The sequence below is a fragment of the Notechis scutatus genome, chromosome Z (assembly GCF_049901735.1).
Source record: "Notechis scutatus isolate UNSWTSFEM ecotype Mainland chromosome Z, rNotScu1.2, whole genome shotgun sequence".
Taxonomy (NCBI): domain Eukaryota; kingdom Metazoa; phylum Chordata; class Lepidosauria; order Squamata; family Elapidae; genus Notechis; species Notechis scutatus.
This window is the reverse complement of record NC_142025.1, coordinates 133,306,023-133,332,180: the sequence shown is the minus strand read 5'-3', so window position 1 is coordinate 133,332,180 and position 26,158 is coordinate 133,306,023. Positions and strand designations below refer to the sequence as shown.

The window sequence follows — 26,158 nt, the reverse complement described above, 5'->3', positions numbered from 1 at the left end:
TCTCTGTGTACAAGCCCAGAAGGCAGATCTTGAAGTAAGCAGAGTGGATCTACTTAGTAAGGTAACCACAAACATTTTTATCTGATTTATAACACACCATCATGGTTATTCTTAATGGGGATTACAAAAGTTACACATTGATTGCAAACTAAGAAAATACTGCAGTGTTTGACTTCCGGTTTGAAAGGCTTCAGCGGTGGCAGGAATCTGCGATCGTGTGCGGTTCCTGCTGCGCTCGCCGCTGGCGTGCCCCTGATCCAGCTGGATTTGGGGGTTAATAGTCAACCCGTAGAGGTGACTGAAGATAGAGGAGGTTCAGCAGGGGTTCGGGGGGATTGCAACCCCCCTCTTCAGCTGGCTTTTTTCAAAAGCGGTGGAGCAGAGGTCAGCAAAGGCCGCCACAAAGAAACTTTCACCCGGACAAGACTGTGCAGGAGGAAGTGAAAGTGTTTGGCTGAACCGGGATAATAAGTAACACCTAAATACCCTGGAAATTCAATTCTTTTAAGATACATTGTTCCCTAAGAAGATTGCAAAAAGCGGTGGAAGAAAGTTTAAAGGGAAAGTTGTTTTTTTTCACTCTCCTTCCCTATGGAAATAGCAGAAGGAAATCGGAAAAACCCGTCTTGGCAACAGAAGGTAATTAAATTTGGAAAATAAAACCAAGGGGGTATTAAAGATTTCTGAATACTGGAATTAAAGATAAAAATTCTTTTTTTTCTATAAGTGGGAAGGGAGAGATAAAGAACCTATATTAAGACTTTGCTGGAGGAGATTGCTTGGAGCTTTTAAGACTAGAGATAAACTGTAATAAGACTTCAAAAAAAATTCATTTTGGAACTTTGCAATTGATTCTATTTCAAGAAGAGAGAGTACAAAAAGAAGAAAGTGCTAAACGAAACAGTTTGTGTTGATTAGGGTTGCTTGGTGACTTTGGGACTTTTGGAATCTATTTTTGAAAGACTAATAACTTTTGGGTTGTTTAAAAAAAATTCACAATGGCATTATCTGTGGAAGAATTGAAAATGGAATTTCAAAAGTTAAGAGAAGAGGAACAAGAAGGGAAGGACTCTTCTGGATCTGTTTTCCACTTTTTGGAAATGGCGATTTACCAGGAATTACAACAACAAGAAAGCTGGGATGAAGAAGAAGAGGCCATCTTTAATGAACAAATAATTTTAGTTGAGGAAGAGAAGGGAAAGAGAATGGAGAATTTAAGACTTAAAAAAACAACCAAAAAAAGGGAAAATAAGGTGAAAAATCGATACAATGTCAGAAAGCAACAGAAAAGAGGAATACAACAGAGAGGGGAGATTAAGAGGGTGGAGACTAAGAGATGGAGGGGTAAAAAGGCTAGATTGGATAAGAAAGGAAAGGAAAAAGGGAAGAGAAGTCATAAAGGCTTGAAACAAGATGTAAAAAAACAGATCTTTTTCAGAGACAAAGGGTAAAATATAAATTAAAAAGAGATTCTGCAAGAGCACATAAGATTGTATTGTAGTATTGCACTTGAAATAGAGTTAGAAAATTGGAACATTATATGATTTAATAAAATATTAAAGGGAATATGTAAAATGTTTAAGATTTAATTATAGAATTTAATTTGCTTTGGATTATTGTTTTAACTATATTATAAACGTATTATTTTTTTATCTTAAAATGTATGTAGAATGTACTAAGCAGAATCAGAATGGAAATTATATACTATTTTAAGTGTTAAATCCAGGGGAAAGATAGAATAGTTTGTGTTTATAGAAGAGAGTGGAGACCAAGAGGGTGGAGATTAAGAGATTGGGGGGGGGGGGTGGGTTAAAAAGACTAGGATCACAAAAGAGATTCTGCAAAAGTACATAAAATTGTATTTTTGTATCTTTAATTGAAATGTCAGAAAATTGGATATATGATTTAACAAAATACTAAAATGCATAAATGATAAAGTTTAATATACTATGGATTATTGTTTTAACTATATTATAAAATTATTTTTTTATCTTAAAATGTAGTAGGTAGTTTTAGAATGTGCTAAGCAGAATCAGAATGAGAATTATGTATTATTTTAAGTGTTAAATTTAGGGGGAAAATATAAAAGCGTCATACTTCAATTAGTGATTACAGGAGAAATATTGTTTTAATAAGAAAAGAAAAATAGATGATTACAGAACGGACAAAAGATATCAGTATAATGATTTAAATTGAGATGAAATAAATAAAATAGAATTAAGAGAATGAAAAGAGGGGAGAAGCCATATAGAAAATATAGAATGGTAAATAAGATATGAAATGGTATATAAAGTGAGCATGAATTTGATTTATGTCTGTACCAAAAGATGTAACCTGGGATTAGGCCGCTTTCCAAAAAGAAGTTTTATGTTTTTATGTTTTGTGTTTTGTTTGTGTATGTTTGTTTACTGAAAATTAATAAAATTCTTTTTAAAAAAAAAAATACTGCAGTGTTATAGAGATCTTGAGAAATTACTATTCTCAAAAGAGCCAGAAAACTCTGAAAGAATTAAGAGGTAAAGAAAGAAAGAAAAAGGTTTATTGTTCTTCCCACCCGGGTTCTACCAGGTAATAATAATTTTAAAAAAGGAGTGAAGCCTATCTGAATGGGAAGACTCAGATAATTTGATTTGATCAATTTGATGTGATCTCTGTTAAAATTCTTGGATATGCATCCATAATAATAACATATAGAATTGGATTGGTTGTGATGAGCTTCTCAGCTTGGGCCTGGGGCTGTGGAAGACAGGCAGTGGACGATTGAAGCTGCTCAGTTTCCCACTGTTTCAAGAATGAGCCCATGGAAAGAAAAAGTGGAAATTTAAAGAGACAAAACCTCCATAGGTCTGGAAGTGACGGAACTTCCTGTTTGCAGGGCTTCAGCGGCAGCAGGAATCCGTGATCATGCGCAGTTTCTGTCTGCGCTTGCCGCTGGAGTGCCCCGAGCCAGCCGGCTTCGGGGCTAAGTCACCCCGTAGAGGTGACTGAAGATAGGGGAGACCTGGCAGGGTTCGAGGGGAGTCCGCACCTCCCCTCCTCAGCTGGCTTAACTCCCTTTTCCGAAGGCGGTAAAGAGCGGTGGTCAGAAATGGTCGCCTCAAAGAAGCACTCATCTGGAAAAGAAAGTGCAGGAGAAAGTTAAGAAGTGAAAGTTTTGGCTGACCGGGATAAGCAACAACCAAGGTATCCTGGAATTTAAATTTTAAAAAAAGATACATCGCTCCCAAAGAAGATCCGGAAGCAGCGAATGAAAGTAAAAAGGGAAAGTTTGTTTTTTCTCACTCTCCTTCCTTACGGTGACAGCAGATGAATGAGATTGTCCCCTTGGCTTTGGCATCAGCAGGTAATTAAACTGGAAAACCAAAGCCAAGGGGACAATAAGGATTACTGAACACTGAAAAAACTTTCTTTTGCTGTAAGTGGGAAGGGAGAGGAAAAGAATAAGAGTAAGATTTGGCTGGAGGAGGCTGCATGGAACTTAAAAGAATCTAAAGTTAAATTGTAACAAGACTTCTAAAAGATACATTTTAATTGGAACTTTGTAACTGAATTCTAACCCCAGGAAGAGAAAGTGAAAAAAGAAGAAAGTTTTAAATGAAACAGCTTGTGTGTATTTGGATTGCTTGGTGACTTTGGGATTTTTGGAAATTATAATTGAATGATTAAAATCACTTGGGTGGTTGTTTAAAAATTTTCTATAATGGCATCACTTGTGGATGAATTGAAAATGGAATTTAAAAAATATAAAGAAGAGGAACAAGAAGGGAAGGGCTCTTTTGGCTCCGTTTTTCATTTTTTAGAAATGGCGATCTGTACCTATGAGAAACTACAAGAAACTGCAACAAGACAAAGAAGAAGCCATCTTTAATGAACAAGTAACTTCATCTGGGGAAGAAAGGGGAAAGGGGGAAAAGAGAATGGAGAATTTAAGACCTAAAAAAACAACCAAAAAACGGAAAAATAAGGTGAAAAGTGGATATAATGTCAGAAAGCAACAGAAAAGAGGAATACAGAAGAGGGAAATGGAGATGGAGAGACAAGGGGGTAAAAAGGGCAGAGAGAAGAAGCAAGGGAGGAAGGAAGGGAAGAGAAGCTACAAAGGTTTGAAACAAGATGTAAAGAAACAGGACATTTAGAGATAATGGGTAAAAATATAACTGAAAAAAGAGATTCTGCAAAGGTACATAAGACTATTGTTGTATTTGTATTAGAAATAATGTTAGAAAATTGGAACAACATATGATTATAAAATGGGATAAAATATTCAATGTAAATCAGTGAAACTTTTTTTTGAACAAAATAAATGAAATGAAATATGAGAGAATTGAATTAAGAAGGAATGGGAACATTTTAATTACATAATGTTTTAAAATATAAGTGAAATGGGGGGGAAGTAACTACGTAAAATTTATAAGTGTTCCCATAGAAGCATGATATCTATTTGAAAAGGAATGTGTAAAATGTTTAAGATTTAAATGAATATTAATTTTAATGATAGAGTTTAATTGGTATGGATTGTTGTTTTAATTATATTATATATAATTTTTTCTTTTCTTAAAATATAGTGCGTAACTCTAGAATGTACTAAGCAGAATCCGAATGAAAGTTATGTATTATATTAAGTGTTAAATTTAGGGGAAAGATATAAAGGCGTCATACTCCAATCAGTGATTACAGGAGAAATTTTGTGTTAATGAGAAAAGATAATAGACAGCTGGAACAGGACAGACAAAGGATATAAGTATAATGATTTAAATTGAGATGAAATAAATAAAATAGAATTAAGAGAGTGAAAAGACGGGAGAAGCTATATAGAAAATGTAGAATGGTAATAAGACATGGAATGGTGTATAAAAGTGAGCATGAACTTGAATTTATGTCTGTACGAAGAGATGTAACCCGGGATCAAGCTGCTTTCAAAAAAGATGTTTTATGTTTTCATGTTTTGTGTTTTGTTTGTATATGTTTTTTTTTAAATTAATAAAAAATTTTGGGAAAAAAAAAAGGTCTGGAAGTGATGTTTAAGGGTATGCGTATGTGTCTGCTCCACCCCCCCTCAGAGAAATTCCCTTTTACAGTTGCAAGATTTTGCAAAAAAGAGAAAAATCCCATGAAGGATTTGAGAGATTAATGTTTGTATGGGGGGGGAATGTGTGTGATTAGTTGGAGAGAGAGAGAGAGAGAGAAGCTGAGTGGAGAAGGGAGGTGAGAATTCTGTGTAATTTAAACACCCCCCTCATTCTTTTTCACAGGAATTTTTTTATTTTTACCTTTTTACCTTCCAAAGATGGGAGAGGGCAGCCTGAGAGAGCAGCAGGGGCGGGGGAACTACCCCTCTTCTCATTTTAACTATCCCCCCTTCTCTCTCTCTCTCTGCAGAGCCAGCCTGAGAAAGGCAGGGAAAAGGGGTTTTTAGAAGTTTTAGAATAACAGAGTTGGAAGGGACCTTAGAGGACTTCTAGTCAACCCCTGCTGAGGTAGGAAACCTATACCATTTCAGACAAATTGTTACCCAATCTCTCCTTTAAAGGGTGACATCAGATTCTTGCCTTTTGCAGTCTACACTATTTTTGGCTTGTATATTGAGAGCTTTGCAAATATATTTTTCTATTTGAATACAATTTTGATTTTTTCTTCTTCTGGAAATTTTTGAGGTGTAAAAATGCTTAATTAAACCTATCTAAAAAGAAATGATTTTGAAATATTTTGCTTACATTGTAAATGTTTTTAACTTAATGAGAATTTTCTTCCATGTTTACTTTAGTTTACTTTACTTTACTGTCATTGCACCTCGTACAACAAAATCAAACACCATCGTCAGTGCACATCATGACCATGAAAATAAACACAACACACATCCTTCACCCTCCACACATTGAACCGGAAACCCCTGACACCACAGCAACACTGCACTATACAGTAGAATTTAAAAGAGATACTGCCCTGGGATAGAAGCTGTTTTTCAGCCTATTTGTCCTTGTTTTTATTATTCTGTACTGTCTGCCAGATGGTAATAGTTCAAAAAAGGGGTTCCCAGGATGAGATGGATCTTTGAGAATGTTTTGAACTTTCTTAAGGCAGCGGGAGGTATGAAGCTCTTCCAAAGAGGGAAGAGGGCAACCAATGATCTGAGCAATGACATTAACCCTCTGGAGTGCTTTCCTATCTGCCACTGTGCAATTGGCAAACTATACAGAGGTGCAGTATGTAAAATGCTCTCTGTGGTGCAGTGGTAGAAGATCACCAGCAGTTTTTCATTCAGTTGTTTTCTGAGAAGTCTCAGGTAGTATAATCTCTGCTGGGCCCTTTTGACCAGGGCTGCAATGTGGGCACCCCAGGTCAGGTCCTCTTTTAGGGTAACACCCAGAAACTTAAAACTGGCCACTTGCTCCACTCGGTCTCCATTGATAAGTAAGGGCTGGATATCTGATCTGTTCCTTCTATAATCCACTATAAACTCCTTGGTCTTATTGGTGTTGAGGACCAAGTTATTGTCTCCACTCCATGAAAGCAACCGGTCCACCTCATCTCGGTAGGCAGACTCATCCCCCCTGGAGTTGAGTCCCACCACTGTTGTATCATCTGCAAATTTAGTAATAGTATTACTAGCGTAAGTGGAAATGCAGTCATGCACATAAGGAGTATAGAGTAAGGGACTCAACATGCAACCCTGTGGTGTACCAGTGTTAAGAATAAGGGCTGAAGAGATATGATTACCTAATCTGACCCTCTGTGAGCGGCCAGACAGGAAATCCATAATCTAAAGGCAGATTGAATAATTAAAGCCCAGGGTCCAGAAGTTTAGACACTAATCTACGCAGAAGAATTGTGTTAAATGCAGAACTAAACTCCACAAAAAGCATCCTCACATAGCCCCCCCCCTCCCTGCTGTTCTAGATGAGTCAGAGCAGTGCGAAGAGTGATGGCTATAGCGTCCTCTGTAGATCTAATTTTTCTGTATGCAAACTGGTGCTTATCAAATGTATGCGGAAGACCAGAAATGATGTGCCGGCAGACCAATTTCTCAAAGCACTTCATGATGATAGGAGTGAATGCCACTGGTCTGTAATTGTTGAGGTTATTGATAGGAAACTTCTTTGGCAGCGGAACAATGGTGGAAGCCTTCAAAGAGGATGGAATAGTGGATTGGGATAAAGACCGATTGAAGATCCTGATAAAGACTCCAGCCAAGTGATCAGCAGTGTCTTTAAGCACTTGGCCAGAGATACTGTCAGGACCGGCAGCCTTTCTAGGGTCCACGGCCCTCAGAATGCTCCTCACCTCCTGTTCCTCCACAATGAGGTGGGGGCTACAGTTGGCTGGTAGTTGTATTTTATCTGTCTCTGATGTCTCCACTTCAAAGCGAGCAAAGAAATGATTCAGTTCCTCTGCCAATGAAGCATCCCCCTCAGCAGGGATGACAACTGGTCGGTGGATGGTTTATAATTTGTTGAATCCCTCGCCACACCTGCCTCATGTTATTGCTATAAAAATTATCCTCAATCTTCCTCTTATAATCAGTCTTAGCCTTCCGAATACCTTTCTTCAGATTAGCTCTGGCAAAACTGTATCTTGCCCCTTGGTCCTGTCACGCAAGAGGTGCTGGACTTCCTTGGTCACCCAGGGTTTCTGATTGGGATAGATCCTAATACGTTTATCCACAGTGATAGTATCTGTGCAGTGTTTGATATAGCACAGAACAGTTACAGTGTGGTCTTCTATGTCAGGGTGGTAAAAGATGTCCCAATTTGTATTCTCAAAACAATCCTGAAATTGTTGGGAAGCATCTTCTGGCCAAGATTTCACTGTCTTTATTATAGGCAGAGCCCGTCTTCTAAGAGGGATTTATGCTGGTGCTAAAACAAGTGACATGTTGTCTGATTGTCCCAAATGTGATATGGAATCTGAGTCTGACACAGATTTTAAATACTTAGGAGTCACAGTGCTCCATCCTATGGCATGTTCGTTTGTTTGTCAGCAACACAAGTTGTTGCCCTTTTAGGAATTGCTACAGGGATAAGCATCGGCTGGATACTGTAGGCTGTGAATGGATAAGTATGCTATTTTTCAATGAAGACTTGTATGCTGAACTACTTGAAGAAGAGCCTAATGTTACACCGATTAGGGAATGGCTTTTGAGGGTTTTGAGAAGTGGGCAGCCAGTGGCATTTTTCTCTAAAATACTAGACCCTATCTGTCAAGGATAGAAGATTTATAGGGAGGGTTGGATTTTGAACATTATTGTGTTGGGGTACTTATAGCCCAGGGTTAGACTCTATTTCTTTATCTCACTTCGGAAGCAAAGGACTTCTAGCTCAAACCCTACCTCTCGAATTTGCTGTCCATAAGTTCCAGCCTGGTGATTGGGTCCTGAGAAAAGCTGGACAGGTCCTACCAAATCTTGCTGACCACTGAAACAGCGTCCCGAACAAAAGACAAAGAGTGGACCCCAGTTGATGAACTTAAAAGAGTGGAAAGTGTTTCATGGAGAAGACCAGCTGAGAATAAAAATTACCAAAAACTGATGTGGTCATGGTGGTATGAATGGGCTTTGTTTGTGATTTTTCTCATTGCAGGAGTATCAACTTTTTGATTTTTCCTTCCTGAGTGTTGGCTTAAGTTATTCTAGTTGAAGATCCTGAGTGAAGCTGATGGACCAGTAAAAGACTCTTTTTCAATTCCCAAAAGACAGCTGGAAAGATTATGGGGGCAGCGTGGAAATTCATTGTAATGTTTTCTTTGTTGTCTCATTTATATTGTAACCAGTTTAATGTACTCATGTAAGGATTGTGTATTTGAGAGTGGTTGCCACAGCAACTTTTGAACACCTTGAACACTTTGGACTTCTGTCTGGTGGGAGGGAAATTTGTTCAACATGTTTGTATTGTCAGTATTGTATAAGTAGCTACATACACACATATAGAAACTCCATTCAGAATTAGACAGAGGTTACCTCCACACAAAGCTTCTCCTAGGTTGATTTTTGCTCTGTGCCACTAAGGCAGAAGCAGTCATGTCCCCCTTCATGTCTCCCTGCTAATTCCATGGGGGAGGGGAGGGGCATCCCCCTCAGGCAATTCCCTCACTTGAAGAGACAACAGAAAAGATCTCCAAACCCAAAGCCCTGACTATAACTCACAAATGATGCTGCCCAGTTGCCCAGATGTTGCACTGGTGACCTCATGAGTCCAAGGGCTCATTGTGTGTAATTTGAAAAAATACTAAATAGCCTGGATTGCACAATGACTAAGAGTTAGGACAGGTGTAGTAATCATCCCTTGAAAATGGGCAGCCTGTGATTTAAAGAAAAACCATGGCTGTGAAGAATTCTTGGGGCTTGTGCTTGCTTAAAACCTGTCTGGAAACACACAGACAGTGATATAAACATCTGAAAATAATTGTCATAGAAAATTGGATACTGTAAATTTCTTTCCAGAACTTTTTCTCTTGATTGCTAGACCTTCATGGTTGAAAACTTTTGGGAGCCACTGAAGGAATCTTTTTCTGTTGCCTCTTATCAATGCCCTTATCTTTCCTCATTCACCCCATAGAAAGAATTCTATAGGGTTTTTTTAAAGGGAGGAATGAAGGGAATAGTAATAATAAATGTAGTAAAATATAGCATCAAGTAGAGAGTTACTCTATAGGCATTTGTTATCTTGCTTGTGGGCATTTGTTTTCTTGTATATGTAGAAGTATTTCTGTTAAGCATTTATCACTCTATAGGCATTTCTTATCTTGCTGTTGTAAAAAAAAGATTTCCTTAACCTTTCTCTTTACATTTACATTTTATTTGATTTGTCAGTCGCTTACAAGATACAGGTATAAGAATAAATATAGTTTTGAATACATGAGATAGATACTTATAAGAAAAATAAAAAACAATAGGACAGGGACGGTAGGCACGATTGATGCACTTATGCCCACTTGTTGTAAAACAATTATAAACACATGCCTGCAATCAGTTATATCCCTCTTCTATTAAGCCACATGATTCTCCCATCTAAATCAATCTGAATCCATCTGATACATATCACCCCCTGGGAAAGTAATGTACCTCTCTGGGAATTTTCTGTCTCGCACAGAGGTGGATTTGTAGCTGTGCAGATGCAGATATATAAATTCCACAAAACATCCATAACAAAGTACATTTATTGGTAAGTCGGGTATCTTCATAACTCACATTTGTGATGAAGTTCTTCTTTAATGGCCAATCCTTTGTATATCAGCCTTGCAGGTGAAAGATGGTTATCTCCTAACCCATCTTGTAGTGAAAGAAGGAAGCTACTATTAGTTCATGAGTCCAGGCAAGAATGGAGGGAAACCTCCCCTAGCCCCTCGAGGGTCAATCTAGTGACCAATCAGGATTACAGATGTGGTCACGTGACATGAACTACATTTCCCAGGATACCTTTACATTTACCATGATGCATTCCCTTAAGGGAACAGCTCATAATTCCTAAGTAACTATCCAATTCCCATAGACTGGCTGGGACAGCACACTCCCCACCTGGAATTGTAAATTCTACTATTAAAAGAAGAGAAGAAAAAAATTAACTATAAACTAAGATAAGCAGTAAACAGTAATACTAACTGAATAGCATATAACTATATAAGATAAACAGTAAGCTATATAACTAAGAGAAAAACAGTAAACATTAATAAAGCATCAAACAAAGCAAAACATGCAAAGCTTGAGGTTCAATCTTCAAGTTCGGCCTCTGGTGGCCTTTTAGGGTGTACAGGTAGTTTTGGAGGCAAATGTGAAAGTCTGGTGGTCACTTCTGGCAGCCTTTTAGGATTGGAATGGTACTCTTGCTTCCACAATGTCAAAGGGCATCTGGAAGCTGTTGGAAAGGGTGTTGCGGAGGCGTATGCTCTTGTAGAGCATCTTAGTGGATGGCTGGTGGTTGCTGGCGGCCGTTTAGGGTGTCCTAGCGAAAGTGTACTGATCAGCGGTAGCCTTTTAGGCTGGAATGTTGTTCTTGTTTTCGATGGCGCTAAAGGGCGGTGGAAGGTGGTTGGAATGGATGGTGCTGAGGTATTTGCCTGGGTTGAAGCCTGCATCTGGGCGTCACTGACAATTCCTCCTATCCCCCATCCAAGTGGAGATTTGATGGCCACTGGGCCATCTACAGGGCCGCCGACTGACTCGGGGAAGAGAAAGGCACGTGGGGCATTATTTCCCAGCAGGAGTAGGAAATCAGCCTCTGGATCTAGACCAGGAAAGTGATGAGCAAGGTGCTGTAGGTGAGGCATGCTACTTATGACCTCAAGTGTTGCGATCTGACTGCGGTCGTTCGGTATCCCATTGCATTCAAATACGGGCGGTAGTGGGAATTGGGTACTTCCATCCAATGATTCTATGCAGAGTCCAGTAGCTCTCCTCCCTGTCGTACTTCTTGGTCCATGGCACGTTGATACAGTGAAGGGAAGTTTGGCTTGTTGCACCTCAAAGAGGTCGAAGAATGCGGGTCTGGCCAGGGTACAGGTGCTTTGAGTGTCTATCCACATGTACATTTTCACGGCATCTTCAGGGCGTCCTTCAGGGTACACTTTGGCTAAGCAAATGGGAAGACACGAACGAGGGTGTGGTGAGTTGGCGCACAGTGCTGTGCAGTTGACACTCATGCTTCTGTGTCACGTTGCGGCTCCTTATCCAAAGGAGGATTACGAAGTATCTGCCATTGTGGCTCGGCATCTGGATGCAACGCAGTCGGGTGCTGGTTACTTTTGCAGATGTGACATTGCACTTTGGTTGTGCAGTATTTGGGCGAATGTTTGGATTCGCAACACTTGTAGCAGTATTGGTACTCTCTTAGCAATTCTTTTCGTTAGGACATTGATTTCACTGCAAACCCAGTGCAGCTATTCAGTGAATGACGAGTGTTGTGCATAGGACAAAACTGTATTCTCCTTGTGTTCATAGATCTAAAGTGGGTTATATCAGATGAGTTCTCTCCCCAACTGTGTGTGGATGAGGAGTCGATCTCGGTGTTATGTGTTGACATTTGGTGATGATCTGTAAAGATGTACAGTAGATGCTGGAGAGGTCCAGAGTTGGGGTAGCAGTCCCTATTAGGTTGGTAAACTCTGCGTCTGAGGTGAAGGTTTCTGAAGCTGTTGCAGGACTCTGTTTGCCGGAAGACAAATTCTTGGAGAAAGGCAAAGGGTGGGTATCGTCTGCGGTTTGCGGCCAGTAAGGTGTCGGACAAAACAATCCATCGTTCTAATATGTCTTTTGGGAGTTTGGCAATGATTGCTTCTTGTGTTATGAAGAGATCAAGGCAAACCAGTCCTGATAAGTCAGAACATTCTTTGGCTGTTCACAGCTCCGTAAGGATGTTGGAAAAGTCCTCTAGTTTTTGGGTTTCATGGATGGCGATACACAGGAAACTGTAAAGTCGTTCTAGGAGCGAGTATGCCATCAATGTGTCTTCACCATATTTCCGGTTCAAAGCATCCCACACTCATTTTAGAGCTGTGTCAGGGTCGTTAAGTAAGCCTGTGTAAATGTTTTTCACCATGTAACTAGACCGTGGTCCTAGCCATCCCAACAGAAATGTAAGTTCTTCATCGGGAAGCAGTTGTTCGCTTTGAGCGGTGCTCGTGAAAATAGACTTCCATAGTAGATATCCCCTGCCTAGCTTGTCGTTGAATTTGTACACATCGCTGGCTGCTAAGTCTAACCTTCCACACCTTAGTGACGGTTCTCTGTTACTTCTCTGTGAGGGCAAGTCATCTCTTCATATGACGTCATTGTAGACGTGGCGTTCTGGCTCAAGGGCATGTATTGTGGGCGGTACATGGTTTGCCAGAGAGTACTTTATGAGGAGGTCGGTATCCGCTCCCACATATGTAGGTAGTACCTTTTGAAGTTGAGTGTAGGTTCCACGCTTTGCGTCAGAGTTGTTTAGTGGTTGTGGTGAGAACTCTTTAGCCTGAGGATTGAGTGTGGCAATTGTGACTGGTTGCAGGTCGACTTGTTGAGAAGTTGGTCTGAGCACTGGTGGGCTCACTTGGCATGCCATGAGATGTTGGAGTAGGGTTATTGCTGCTGGGAAGAGAATCTCGGACCTTAGTACGTACATCAGTTGGGGAAGGTTTGATGTTGGAGGGAAGTGAATCTCGTACTTTAGGTCGTACAACGTCAGTTGCGTAACAGACGTGTAGAGTCTGTGGTTGAGATTCCTCCCTGTGGTTCCCTGGTTGTGGGAGACTGCTAGGCAACTGAGGCGGTTGCATCTGTTCGTTTTGTAGCGAGTGCTGTTCATCCACATAGGCCTTGACCCGTGTATCTAGGCTCTCTTCTCCCAAGTCTTTGAGGTCGAAGTTGAGGGAGGCAGCATTGGCCGCCTTCTGCCATGCTGCGGCCCGTGCTGTTTTTGCTGCCGACTCTCTTTGTCATTTGAATAACTCCACTTGGGCCTGAGTTTTGGCAATTTCTGCTTGTTGATTTTTCTGATTGTTGTTTGGCAGTTCAGCCTTCTGCCATATCACCTCTGTCGTAATATGTAAATGTGCCTCTTCTGCTGCAGCTTCAACTTGGGCTCTTTTGGCATAACTTGCTGCTTTGGAGGCTTTAGATGTGCCACTGCGACGGGAGGATGCTCTGGAAGGATGGTGAGAGACGGCAGCAGAGAATTGGCACGAGACACTAGAACCTGCCTGCGATCTATTTGGTTAAGAATGGAGGGAAGAAGACACATGATCGAGGAACTGTGTCGGATATGGCCTGCTCCCTTGATGCTACTCCCTGCCGAAGCGCATTGTGGAGCACTGCCTGGAGGGCTGTCTTGCTTTCCTCGACACTGTCTTCGCGTTCCTTGTGAAATGCCTTGAAGTATTGGATGTGTGTCAGGAGTTTGGGGTCACCCAGTTTTGACTAGATGGACTTGAGGTTGTTTTTGCTGCGTCTCCACCCTGCGAAAAGGGCATCTAGAACATCTAGCAATGTGCGGAGTTCCTCGGGGGGCAGCTTATGTTTTGGGGTATCACAGATCTTCTCAAGCTTCACCCATGAGTCTGTGTAGCGGCCATATTGCTGCTGCCAATCGTTCTTCAAGAGTTCTTCCATGGGTCGGTAAGTTTCCTACTCTTTCTGAGCTCATAGTCTTTCGGAGGTATTGTGGCTTCTCCATAGGGTTGGACATCGAAAGGTGATTGTTGGGAACCAGGCTCCATGTTTACAAGAGTGGGTGGAGGATTCGGGTCTTCTGGTACATCAGAGACATCTGTCATGGCTGAGGAAGTTGCCATGCTTCAAATTGGCAAAGGGAGAAATTTGGAATATTTTAGTGGTTTTCCGTGCAATTCCCTTTTTTGTACTGGGGGCGCTGCAAGCAGGTAGCAGAAAGTAGAATTGCTGCTGGATTTAATACTTGAACGCGTAGGTGGCACTGCAGAGTCTGGGCGATGCTAGCACAGCACACAGTATGGCTGCTTCTAGGGTGCGTTGTGAGCTTCCAACACAACGGGGCACTAGAGGTTGTATCACGAAGTCTGAAGACTAGAGGGCTGAATGCAGAAATGTGCATAGCGTAATCTGAAGACTTGAGGGCGGAATGCAGAAATATGCCTATTATTGTCACTTGCTTCACAAAGTGGCAGCAGAGGGTCAGGAAGATGCTGTTGCTACGCCCATGTTAGGTTGCAGTTACTCTTGGGACATTTGAATTAAATTGATTAAATTGTCCACAATGGTTTCAAAAAAGGGATTATCAATGGAGAAACACTCTGGTCAATATTTGAGAAACTGTGTAAAAAAATCAAAGCTTGGGAAATTTCTTCTTGAGCCCCAGATGTAGCTGTGGGCAGCGTTGCTTAGGTCTCACTTCTTTGTGGAAGAAAAAAGAGCGGGGGAGAATTTCCTGCCTACTTTTGAAAAAGGGAAAAAATGGTAAGAACTCTTTAACTTCACTGTACATTTCTTCTTGACCACCAGATGGAACTGTAGGCTGCTTTACTTGAGTCTGATTTCTCTCTTTATGGGCGGGGGTGGGGGGGGAGCCTCGTGGCTATGAAGTTTGCTGACTGCCCAAAGGAATTTATTGCCTACTTCAGATGGTGCTGTAAGCTAATAGTTGAATGTCAGCCGATTTTGCTGGAAGGGAAAAATTCATTAGGAAAAATACTTCAGTAAGTTGCATGCACTGTGGCTGTGTTATGCTTTTAATTTTTTAGTAAAGATAGGAGGTGATGAAGAAAGTTAGGCTTTTAAACAAAAGAAATTGCTCCTTGAATTATTATGTTCAAATAGCTTGCGTGAATCAGCCTTGTGACTTGGGGGAAGGAATGTGCTCCTTTGCTTTGAAGACGGTCCTTCACTAATGATTTAGGACCCCCAATAAACCGGCCAGAGTAGTTGTAAAATAGCTGAAGAGGCCTCCTTTATTACCTCTTGAAGCAGCTGAGAGCATAAGAATGCGAAGCCTTTCCTTTTAGCAATACATGCAAGATTTCTCAAACTTTCCATTGCGTTTGGAAATGGTTTGTAACTGGAGATAGAAATAGATGGGGAATACTTGGCCCCTTCCTTCAGTTCCAAACAGGCTGTAAGGTTACTTCAGCCAACAATGGGAAGACGCAGATTAAGCCAGAGAATAGGATATTTGAAAGTCTCTTGCGTAAATGGAGAAGGGGTGGGTGGGTTACTGGTTCTCTTTGTATGTAGCATGTGTGGGAATTCTAACTCCTCCCATCATGCAAACAGCATGTAAAGAGTTGCGTAGCTCACAGAGATAGACGGTGGGAAATGCAGGTTTGATTAACATTGCATATTCACTCCTGGCTTCAATATTACATTGCTTTATCACAAATCCAAAATTAACAAATTTATTCTGATGGGTTAGGATTCATCTTTTACTTTTCTGTCTCTTGCACAGAGGTGGATTTGTAGCTGTGCAGACGCAGATATATAAATTCCACAAAACATCCATAACAAAGTACATTTATTGGTACATGAGGTATCTTCATAACTCACATTTGTGATGAAGTTCTTCTTTAATGACCAATCCTTTGTATATCAGCCTTGCAGGTAAAAGATGGTTATCTCCTAACCCATCTCGTAGCGAAAGAAGGAAGCTACTATCAGTTCATGAGTCCAGGCAAGAATAGAGGGAAACCTCCCCTAACCCCTCGAGGGTCAATCTAGTGACCAATCAAGATTACAGATGTGGTCACGTGACATGAACTACATTTCCCAGGATACCTTTAACTACATTTACCATGATGCATTCCCTTAAGGGAACAGCTCATAATTCCTAAGTAACTATCCAATTCCCATAGACTGGCTGGGACAGCACAGGGAATGTAAAGGTAAACATTGCTGGAGTGGAATCTGTCTGTTGCAGGAAGATGTAAATCTTAGTTAGATTACATGACTAGAGATTTACAAGGTAATTAGAGAACTAAGAACGAAGACTTTTCCGTGTATAAGGACAGAACATCCTTCTGTATTTTGTAGAATTTTCTTCCCATATCTCTTGTGATGTGCTTGGAATTTCTTACCCAGCTTTAGATTTGATCAAATATAAAGTCTGCTTTTTTTGATTTGCAAGCCTCCATTTAAGTCTTTGTTTTGGTTCATTTTTGGCACTCTACACCGTGCTTTCAGTGGGTTGGCTCTTTCATTTACCTGCAGGTGTGTTTATTTAGGAAAGACATTCCAAGGATTTATGTTTGAGTAAATAGAACAGGTTGTTTGGTTGATCAATTCCTGACTGCATGGACTGATTGTTGGCATCCTGATTTATCTAAATAAAAAACCCAGGATATTGCCACAATCCCTTTGATCCATTCTATCAGGGGGGTTTTTCTCTCGTCCTTGCAAACATATTTTTTGTAGCCCAGCAGGTTTGAAAATTATTGCAGTACTTAAGCAGTTAACCTGCAAAGCTTCAGATTAATCACAACACTAAAGATCAATCAAACTTCTTTGGGTAAAAAATGTTTCCAATTTACTTTATTCATTTAGTTCCCTGGTACGTATTTGTCGATTCTATCAATGCTTGTTGGGAAAAACTTGTAATTGCGGTTACTTAAATTTGGAGTAGCAATTAAATGAGGTAGATATATAAGTAGGGGGGAAACTTTTATCCTTGTGCAACAACAACATCTGGTGGAATAAAATTATCAGTTGCAGTAAAAGAGAACATTTGTAGCTCAGGGTTGAAATGAAGAACCCTTGGTGTTCTCTTCAGTTTGGTGATTGATCATGTTACTTAATTTGGGTAGTAAAATGTCCGCAAGCAAACAAGGTCACAGAAAATAAAAGATCCCTCAAACATCAGTTTTATTCAAAAGCAAGCCAAGTGCTTCTATTGTAGTTTGAAATATACTTTTAAATGCAGGTATCACTATCGGAACCAATTTGGTGTGGTGGCTAAGAGCTCAGGTTAGAAATCTAAAGAGCAAGAGTTTTAGTTCCACTTTAGGCAAAACCAACTGAATAACTTCGCAGCCAGTCTATCAGCCATAGAAAAAGGGCAATGGTAAATCACTTTTGTAAATGTTGCCAAGAAAACAGCAAGTCCAGACAATTGTGCAGAATCAAGGTTAGCTTAAAGGCAGCAGATAATACATGAAGTCCTTAAAATTTAGGTGACTGCATCTTTATCACTGTTGTCTCTCTATCACTATGGCCTAGCGCTATACGTTGTTGTTAAAACAGCATTTTGAAATATTCCTTGCATAAATGTTCCTGCAAATGTATATCTGGAATGCTGTATCCAATCTTAATATGTCTAAGTCTTTATGACAATTGACTATGAAAGATAGGATTCATGGGAAGTATAAAACATATTGAGGACATTAGGTTAAGGAAAAGATCTAATAAATAGCTCAGATATTGTTCTTAGTTGCGAAGTCATGTCCGACCCATCGCGACCCCATGGACAACGTTCCTCCAGGCCTTCCTGTCCTCTACCATCCCCCGGAGTCCATTTAAGCTCAATATCTCAGATAGAAACGTAGAAAACTGATGGCAGAAAAAAAGACTCAGTGGTGCATCGAATCTGCCTTTGTTTTGTTTTTTTAATTTTTTTGGAATGAGACGTATTTATCTCAAGCATGTTCAAACTTAGTTATTAACAATTGACCTACTACCTCTGCTGGAAATTGCCCCCAAGCTTCCACTACTATTTTTGTGAAGTAATACTTTCTAACACGACTTCTGAGCTTCTGTCAGTATGTTCTGTGTTCTTAATCAAGTCTTTTGTGTATACTCTCCACAAATTACAGATATAAAGCCATCAGAGTAGTTTAAAGAAAATAAAATGAAGCTACTCATGTACTCACTGAAACTAGACTCTGTTGTTTCCTTGTGTCATATATGTGGATATATGCATACTTTTTATTTATTTGTCATGTTTATGTAATGTATACTGGAGATGACGACCCTTTGAGAGCTGTATGCAATCAAATTTCATTTTAGTGTATGCTGATTAGTGTACATTTAAAGTGATGAAGTTATTCTAAGTCTAAGACTAATGTAATTCTGTACAGTAACCTTCCTTTCTTATGTATTGGATGGATTTACTCAATTCATGTAGAAGACATATTAACAGCCAGTCACCTTTTGAAATGTAGATTCTGAAAGATCCAGAACTGGATGAGAAACATAACCATACGCTGTTTTCCTCTTCTCCATGAGAGGCTACACGGAGAACAGGTAAATGTGGGATTAGATTTATGTCTTGCTAAATATACCCAGCAACCTCCCCTGTAGCATCTAAACTTAAGAACAAACCCACTGGCTTAGGCAGATACTATGAATGAAAGCTGTACTAAATATTCTAGGATAGAGTAGCTGCTTGAGGACTCAACCCGTCCACTGGAAAAGAGAGAAATAATAGACAACGTACTATTTTTTAAAGCAGGAAACTTTATTACAATAATTTAATAGAAAAAAAAACTCCACAGTTTAAATAAATTATGGAAGTAGAAAATTAAATAATTTAAAATAACCATCTCCAGGGAGGGGAGAATATACTGAAAGAATTTGGGGAGGTGCAGGAAAACTTGAGATAACACATTAGTTCATTACAATCTCAACTTTCTCTCTACTGCCATTATTAGGCATGTCCAGATAAAGTCCATCAAATTACTGGATTAAAGGGCTGTTGGAATGCCCTATAGTAATTTGCTACATGTAATGTGAAACTCTACCATTCCCACAGAAAACAGAAGGGGAGTTCAAATATTGTGATAGGTTGGACAGGATAAAGTATTGCGGTGTTCCAAATAAATGGAGAATTTTCTAACAAACCTTGCATTTGATTGTGGCCAGAAGCATGGGGATATTATATATACAATATATGACTAAAGGCGGAAAGCATTTTAAAAGATATATTATGAGTGGGTGGAGAGATTTCAGATGAAATTTGGATTCAGTTATATTAGAAGACAAAGCAGCATGAAAAGAGCCCACTAAAATCTAATCTGGAGAATTAGAGTTAACGTTATTATCTAGATCACGAGTGTCAAATTCGCGGTGTCACATTGCCATCATGTGATGTTTCACGACATTTTCCCCCTTTGTGGAGCTGGGGTGGACCTAGCCTGTGCGTAATGCATCTGGCCGGGGCCGCCAGTTTGACACCCCTGAGATGATAATATAATCTAGATAAGCAACATTTGTCTAGACAGCACCTTGTCTTACACAGCTGAAAAAGAAATGGAAAAATAGATTGACTGGGTAGCAAAATGGTGGTCATTAGAAACGTAAGTCCAAAATTAAATTGAAATAGGTATTTTTACATAGGATATAAAGTTTATAGCCGCCTTTAAGGAACCATAAAGCCACCTGACTAGAAGAGCTAAATGGAAGTCTCCTTTCTGAAAGGAAAGCAGTCAGATTAAAGAAGCTATAAAGAGAGGACCACAATCTTAATCTGTGTGTACTGTGAGGATTACAAGGCAGACTGATTGGGCTGGCTGGGGAGAGAAGGTCGGATATTAAGACTCAAATCAATAATTAGAACATTCCAATAAATTATAGGACAGACCAAGGCCTTTTATTGTCACAACAAAAGTAGGCGAGAAGGGGAAGACGTGCTCAAATTAGTTACAAAGAAATAGGATTATTATTATTTTTTAAAAAATTCCAAACATAAAAAAAAGAGCACAAACACCATAGAGGACCTCTTGGGTGAAATATCAAAAGAAAAAAGGTCCTCCTTTGGCACGGAAAAACTGGAGTGTTGAAGACCCCAAAAACAAGGCTGGATCAGTCTTTGAAAACAGCCTGGTGGCCATGAGGGCGTTCATCATGCATAATGTGCCTGCGGACGTGTATGCGCCGGACGCGGTGCTCCCGTCCATCTTCATCATCACCAGCACGGAGGGGGCCTCCGCCTCCACCGGCAACTCCCCCGGTGGCCTCCAGGAGGGCCTTGTCTGGCACCCGGGGTGTCTCATAGATCAGGATGTTTAGCGTTTCTTCAAAGATCCGGGCTTCGGGAAACTCGACCTGTACGCCCAGGGAAAGCAGGATGAAGGAAGTCTAAGCCTCACTATGGGACCCCCTGTTCAAACTGGAAGCAATGTAATTAACCTCTAGTAATAGGCTCAATGCCAGTTGCTGAAGAATACAAAATAGAGGTAACTGCTGCCTCGTGTCCTTCCTGCGAGTTTAAGCATCTTGTTAGCTATTGCAAGGACAGAATTCTAGGCTAGACAGACCTCTAGTTTTGTCTTCTTACATGTTTAATTGGATTTAGAAAAGGCTATTTTCTTTAAGATCATAGCTTACATTCCCCTATGAAGACACCAAAACATACAGGTACTCCTCAACTTAATTGAGCCTGGAATGACAGCTGTAAGTCATGCTAATTAGGTTGTTCAATGAATCGCCACAGTTGTTAAGCAAACACATTATCCACAGTGGCACTGGAACAAACACTGGTTTTTGGCAAAAGACACTTTAAAGTGTGATCATGTGACCGCATAACGTTGCAAACAGCCATAAGTGGTGACCTGCTGCGAAGTGCCAAAATGCAATCGTGACTGGGAGGGGAAGCAGCTGTCAAAACTTTGAATCTGGACCACAAGTACTTTTTTGGCGGGGTTGTCATAACTGAATGGTCACCAAACGACCGCAAGTCTACCTATACAGGTAGTCCTCGACTTAACAATAGTTCATTTAGTGACTGAAGTTACAAAGGCACTGAAAAAAAGTGACTTATAACTATTTTGCACACTTACGACCATTGCAGCATCCCTGTGGTCACGTGATCAAAATTCAGATGCATGACAATTGACTTACATTTATGACAGTTGCAGCATCCCGGGATCATGTTTTGCAACCTTCTGACAAGCAAAGTCAATGGAGAAACCAGGTTCACTTAACAATCGTGCTACTATTTCAATAACTGCAGTGATTCACTTAACTAATGTGGCAAGAAAAATCGTAAAATGGGGCAAAACTCACTTAACCAATTTCTCACTTAGCAACAGAAATTTTGTACTCAACTGTGGTCATAAGTTGAGGACTACAATTAGAAAATCAAAGCTGAGGACCGGCCATACCTTACCTTGGTTTGCTTCTTTTCAGTGGCATAGACAATGGAAGTACAGCAAACCTCCGCAATCTTGCGGCCCTGCCCATAGAATGACCAGCAGCAGATCTCATCCCCAAGAACGTCTTTGATGAAAAGCACCCGTCCGTTGAACCTCAGAGCTAGTTTGTCAAACAGTTCGATATTCTTCAGTAAGTTGTCATCAGAGTTACTTCGTGGGATGGGATGGGGGTAAAGGGAGAAAGAAGAAAACAGTGGTGTAGATACTAATAAAGAAATGAGACCAGTGGATAACCTGGGAGATTGCAACGATCCCAAGGTCATCCTATTTTGACAATAGGACCACAGCTTACCTGGTATAGGAATACTTGTTATTGCTTCTGTTATGCAGTAATTTCACCACAGGCTAAAAGGAAGGTGAGAAATATGAATCAATTGAAGATCACCGCTCTTCTTGCTAAGAGGTATAGCAAAGCAATCTAGACCTTCCCTCATAATGGGGGATGGAGAAGACCACATTTAGAAGGACCCTCAACTTGTCTTGATACCACGTTATATGAGGACATACATTGAAGACACTTAAGTTTGCCTGATCTCTATGATTTCCTGAGGTAAAACTTGTGTGGTTTCTCAGCCTCTTTACCTTGGAACACCTTGAGATGATCTGCTGCTCTTCCTTGGGAGATGTCACCATGGGGATATGGCAGAGAGGGTCATAGGCTTCACTTTTTTGCTAGGAAGGAAAGAAACATTTTTTCTAGACTTTATTCATTATTTACAGATGTACTAAATAGATGCATATATCATGCTAAAACATGATTTTTGAATAAGCCATAATTGACTGGGTTCACAAAAGCTGTTAGGCCATAAACAGTGGCTTAGAATACATAACCACTGTGTTTGCACAATGGGTTCAATTAAATAAATTGTACCATGGTGAAGAGTAATGTGTAAACCAGTGTTTTTCAAACTTTGTAACTTTAAGATGAGTGGGCTTGCTTCAACTCCCAAATTCCCCAGCTTGCATTCAAGCTGGGGATTTCCGGGAGTTGAGATCCATATATCATATAGTTGTCAAGTTTGAAAAAAACTGAAGTAAACCAAATCACTGTATGCTCAAGGAAGGTTTAGCACTAAAATTAAAGGCATAGAACAGGTATCTCCAACCTTTTTCCCTTGCCTGAGCTGCACTAAGTGAAGAGGAATTGTTTTGGGTCACATATATATATATAACATAGCTAATGTGTGTGAATGGACATAATCTTAAAAGTTTATGATCTTGGGCTGCATTACTAGCTGTCCAGGGCTGTATATGGCTTGTGGGCTGGACACACCTGGCATAGAGTCTAACAGAAAATTAAAAAGGGAACTGCAAGTAAGACTTGAAAATTATATGATTTCTAATATGATACTCAATATAAACATACAAAAAATGGGAGAATATATGTAATATTAATGTAGCTATCTATGCTTTTTGTGTAATATCTGGGGATATTCTCTCTCTCTCTTGCTTTCCTCTCTTGTAATCTCTTCTAAGGAGCGTGAGACTCAAGGAAGTCATTGGGCCTTCTAATTTCTCAGCCCAGCCACCCTCACCTGTAGTGCAAGCTGGCAGTCCTCAACCAAACCTTGGATCAGATAGTACCGGGCTTCACACAACACTTCCTCCAGCTCCCGTTGTGATTCTGGAAGAGATACTGAACCATCTCGCAAATAATTCAAAATAGTTCCAAAATGGCGGCCGCTTCGGTCAATCAAGATCCAACCTGGAAAAGCGGTTAATTTTAGTCCCTAAAATTAACATGTTAAAAATGCTGCAGACCAGGGTTTCCCAATCTTGGCAACTTTAAGGTATATGGACTTCAACTCCCAGAATTCAACAGCCAGCCATGCAGGTTGGGGAATTCTAGAAATTGAAGTACTCAGGTCTTCAAAGTGGTTAAGGCCAAAAAACCCTGCTGTAGAGAGTGAAGGATCTACTTAGGTGATCTCCTCACTCTAAAATGGCTTAGAGGGGAAGATACAGTTATTATTTGTACTGATACAAGATTGTGTTGATGCTAGAAGAACAAGTTCTTTTTTTAATTAATTATGGGCTTACAATGTACTTCATATCTCAAAAAAGAAAATGTAACAACCCTAGACCTAACACAATATTTTTTTAGGAATCTACTTTGGATATTATGCCTTGGCAAGTGGCAGCATTTGGTTGATCTTGTCTGGCCTGGTTAATACTTGGATGGGAAATCTCCAGGAAGTATCAAGCAAGCCTGGCTGGGGGATACTGAGAGTCAAAGCCCAAACCTCTTAAAAGTTGCTGAGGTTAGAAAAGCTGAAATAAGTCATCCTGAAATTTTCCAAGGGCTCCCTAGGAACCACCTTGGATGAACTCCCAACGCAATCTCCCATCGTGCAGAAAATCCATTTCTAGCTGTGGGAGAAATGGGGCAAGCTAAGACTCATACCTTCGCTATCTGTGAGGACTTCCATTCGGCCACTGAACATGGCTTTGAGCATGGTATCTTGCTTGGTCAAGGTCTGCACGGTGGTGTAATGCAGAGATCCTCCCACATTCAGCTTGACATACTTGCTGCTGGGGTTCAGGGGCTTGAGATCCAAAGTCACCTCACTTACCCCACCCCTGCCATCCCGTCGGTGCTGGGTTGGGACCAGCGGAGCACAATTCTCCAGGGATGGGGATGAATCTGTTGTGGCCTCAGCAGACATAGCCACCTACAAAAAGGAGAAACTGAGCAAGGGGACCTTTCAACAGCAGATTTCCTGCACGGAGCATTAGCTGAAGCATTTCAGAATCCCCTTTTTGACTTTCTTTAAAAGGCAGCCCATTTTTGTTTGTCTTTAAAGAAAAAACAAGATGCAGGCTTGGAAATTCTCCCAGCAAATTTATTTCCAGTATTATTTGGCTAAATGTCTCTCTGCAACTCTGCCATTCATCATCACCTCCCCTCTTTATATGTACCCTCTGCAAGGAAAACTGGATTCATTCCATAATGCAGGTAGCAGCAATGGATTCCATTCAAGCTTACGGGATCTGTTTTATAGGTTACTAACTGGAGCCAAATAAGTAATCCTTTTCATTAAGAGTTCACAAACAGAATGATTGGAGTGACACATCACACTAAGCCACATAGTGTCTTGTTTGACATTGGGTAAAGCCAAACAAGTGATGTTTAGTCAATATATCTAAACAACTCAAGACAACACACAAATGCACTAGACCAGACATAGGCTCCAACAAGGAACTAGTGATCAGTATCAACCCACCCCATCAATCTTTTCACACACAAATCCCATTCTTACTTTCCCCCACAGCCTTCCCCCTGGAATTCAACAGAAAGGAACTCCCTTTAGGTTTCAAAAGTGATTGAGCCACCTTCCCACCCAAGCGGTTTCCTTCAAAAGATGCTGACATTGAATGGCCATAATTCACCCACCCACACTGATTGTCGGACATTACAGAAGTTGGTTCAGTATGTTCATAGAAACCAATCTGGAAGGTAGAGTGATATATTAGAGATCTAGCACATCCCAACCTACCTTCTGCTTCAGACACTCCACACAGCTGGCACTGCTAATAGGAAACAGTGGGTTTATTTTGCCCTCAACTTTGTGCTAACTGGTCTTTGCCCCAGCAAACATCCCTGCCCAGCGGGATCATTTCCTTGTACTGCCTGGCTCCACCCTGCTGCCCTTGTGCCCAGTCCTTGTGCTCCTCAGATGCGGCTGTATTCATTTTCCTGCCTGCCCACCACCAGGCTGTCTTGCATTATTTATTATTACTGTTATTGATTTTCTTGACTGAAATCTTGGGGTATGCCTGCATGTGAGAAAAGCAGAATATTAATACATATCAGAAGTAAGTGACAGCTTCTGCTATGGACAAGTCCATTGTCCAAGTATTTATTTATTTATTGAATTTATATTGCTGCCTATTTGCCCATAGCGACTCGAGGTGGCTTACAGAAAGTAACTCCTATTTAAGACCTCACCAGGATCTCCCTTTCGCCAATTCTTTCCCCTGCATTAGACCTACGACAGGTTGCCTCCTATTACTTTCCTCTCAGAGGGAGAAATTTGGGCGCAAATCCTGGGCCATCCCTAGATGGCAGCAAGCGATTGAGGTTCTTTATGCTCCTTTGCTGCCATCTAGTGATAGTTCTGGTTTCTGCAGCCCAGATCTAGCATCCTTTTCATGCCGCACTCCGACCTCGCCCACCTACCACCTGACCCACTCACCTCCCCCACGGGAGCAGGGTGGGCTCAAGCCAGGCCCCTCCCCTTCAGCCCCGCCTGGACTCCGGGGCAGCAGCTCCGCAGGATGCCTCGACCCAAGATAAAGAGGAATGGAGGGCGATAGTGCGCATGCTCTCAAACGCCCCGTCGCGCCATCCCCCCCACCCCCAGTGGAACAGTTATTCTATACATCCGGGCACCGGCCTGCTTAAAACAGGCGGGTTGACTTTCTTCACCCTCCCGCGGGTGTGTGTGTGTGTGGGGGGGAAGGGTTTTAAAGTTGCGCCTGCGCAGAAAGTGAAATCACGTCCGCAGTGAAGGGCCAAGAAAGGGAGGGATGGAAGACTCAAGCGAGGTTGCTGGGGAGCGCATGCGCAGGCTGTAGC

General features: G+C 40.9%; 1 protein-coding gene and 1 long non-coding RNA gene across 7 annotated transcripts in view; one reads left to right on the top strand and one right to left on the bottom strand.

Moving 5' to 3' along the window:
* Positions 1–21,679, top strand: part of LOC148129305 (uncharacterized) — a 24,299-nt gene extending 2,620 nt beyond the window's left edge. For both annotated transcript variants that reach the window (XR_015745564.1, XR_015745563.1), the window contains exons 2-3: positions 18,589–18,670; positions 21,554–21,679. This is a non-coding gene — a long non-coding RNA (uncharacterized LOC148129305). The remainder of the gene's footprint in view (positions 1–18,588; positions 18,671–21,553) is intronic.
* Positions 18,866–26,158, bottom strand: KCTD13 (potassium channel tetramerization domain containing 13). 5 transcript variants are annotated; one of them, XM_087945007.1, is made up of 8 exons: positions 25,776–25,888; positions 24,974–25,029; positions 23,984–24,251; positions 23,115–23,284; positions 22,162–22,251; positions 21,872–21,924; positions 21,534–21,729; positions 18,866–20,470 (listed from the first exon to the last, which is right to left on the bottom strand). In XM_087945007.1, the coding sequence occupies exons 3-8, from the start codon at positions 24,243–24,245 to the stop codon at positions 20,228–20,230; spliced, it is 1,014 nt and encodes a 337-aa protein (XP_087801133.1). In that variant the 5' UTR covers positions 24,246–24,251; positions 24,974–25,029; positions 25,776–25,888; the 3' UTR covers positions 18,866–20,227. The 5 variants fall into 5 exon arrangements, with proteins under 5 accessions (XP_087801133.1, XP_026538134.1, XP_087801134.1 ...); XM_026682349.2 differs by lacking the exon at positions 24,974–25,029 and having other exon boundaries at positions 25,776–26,158; XM_087945008.1 differs by lacking the exon at positions 24,974–25,029 and having other exon boundaries at positions 23,984–24,267; positions 25,776–25,926.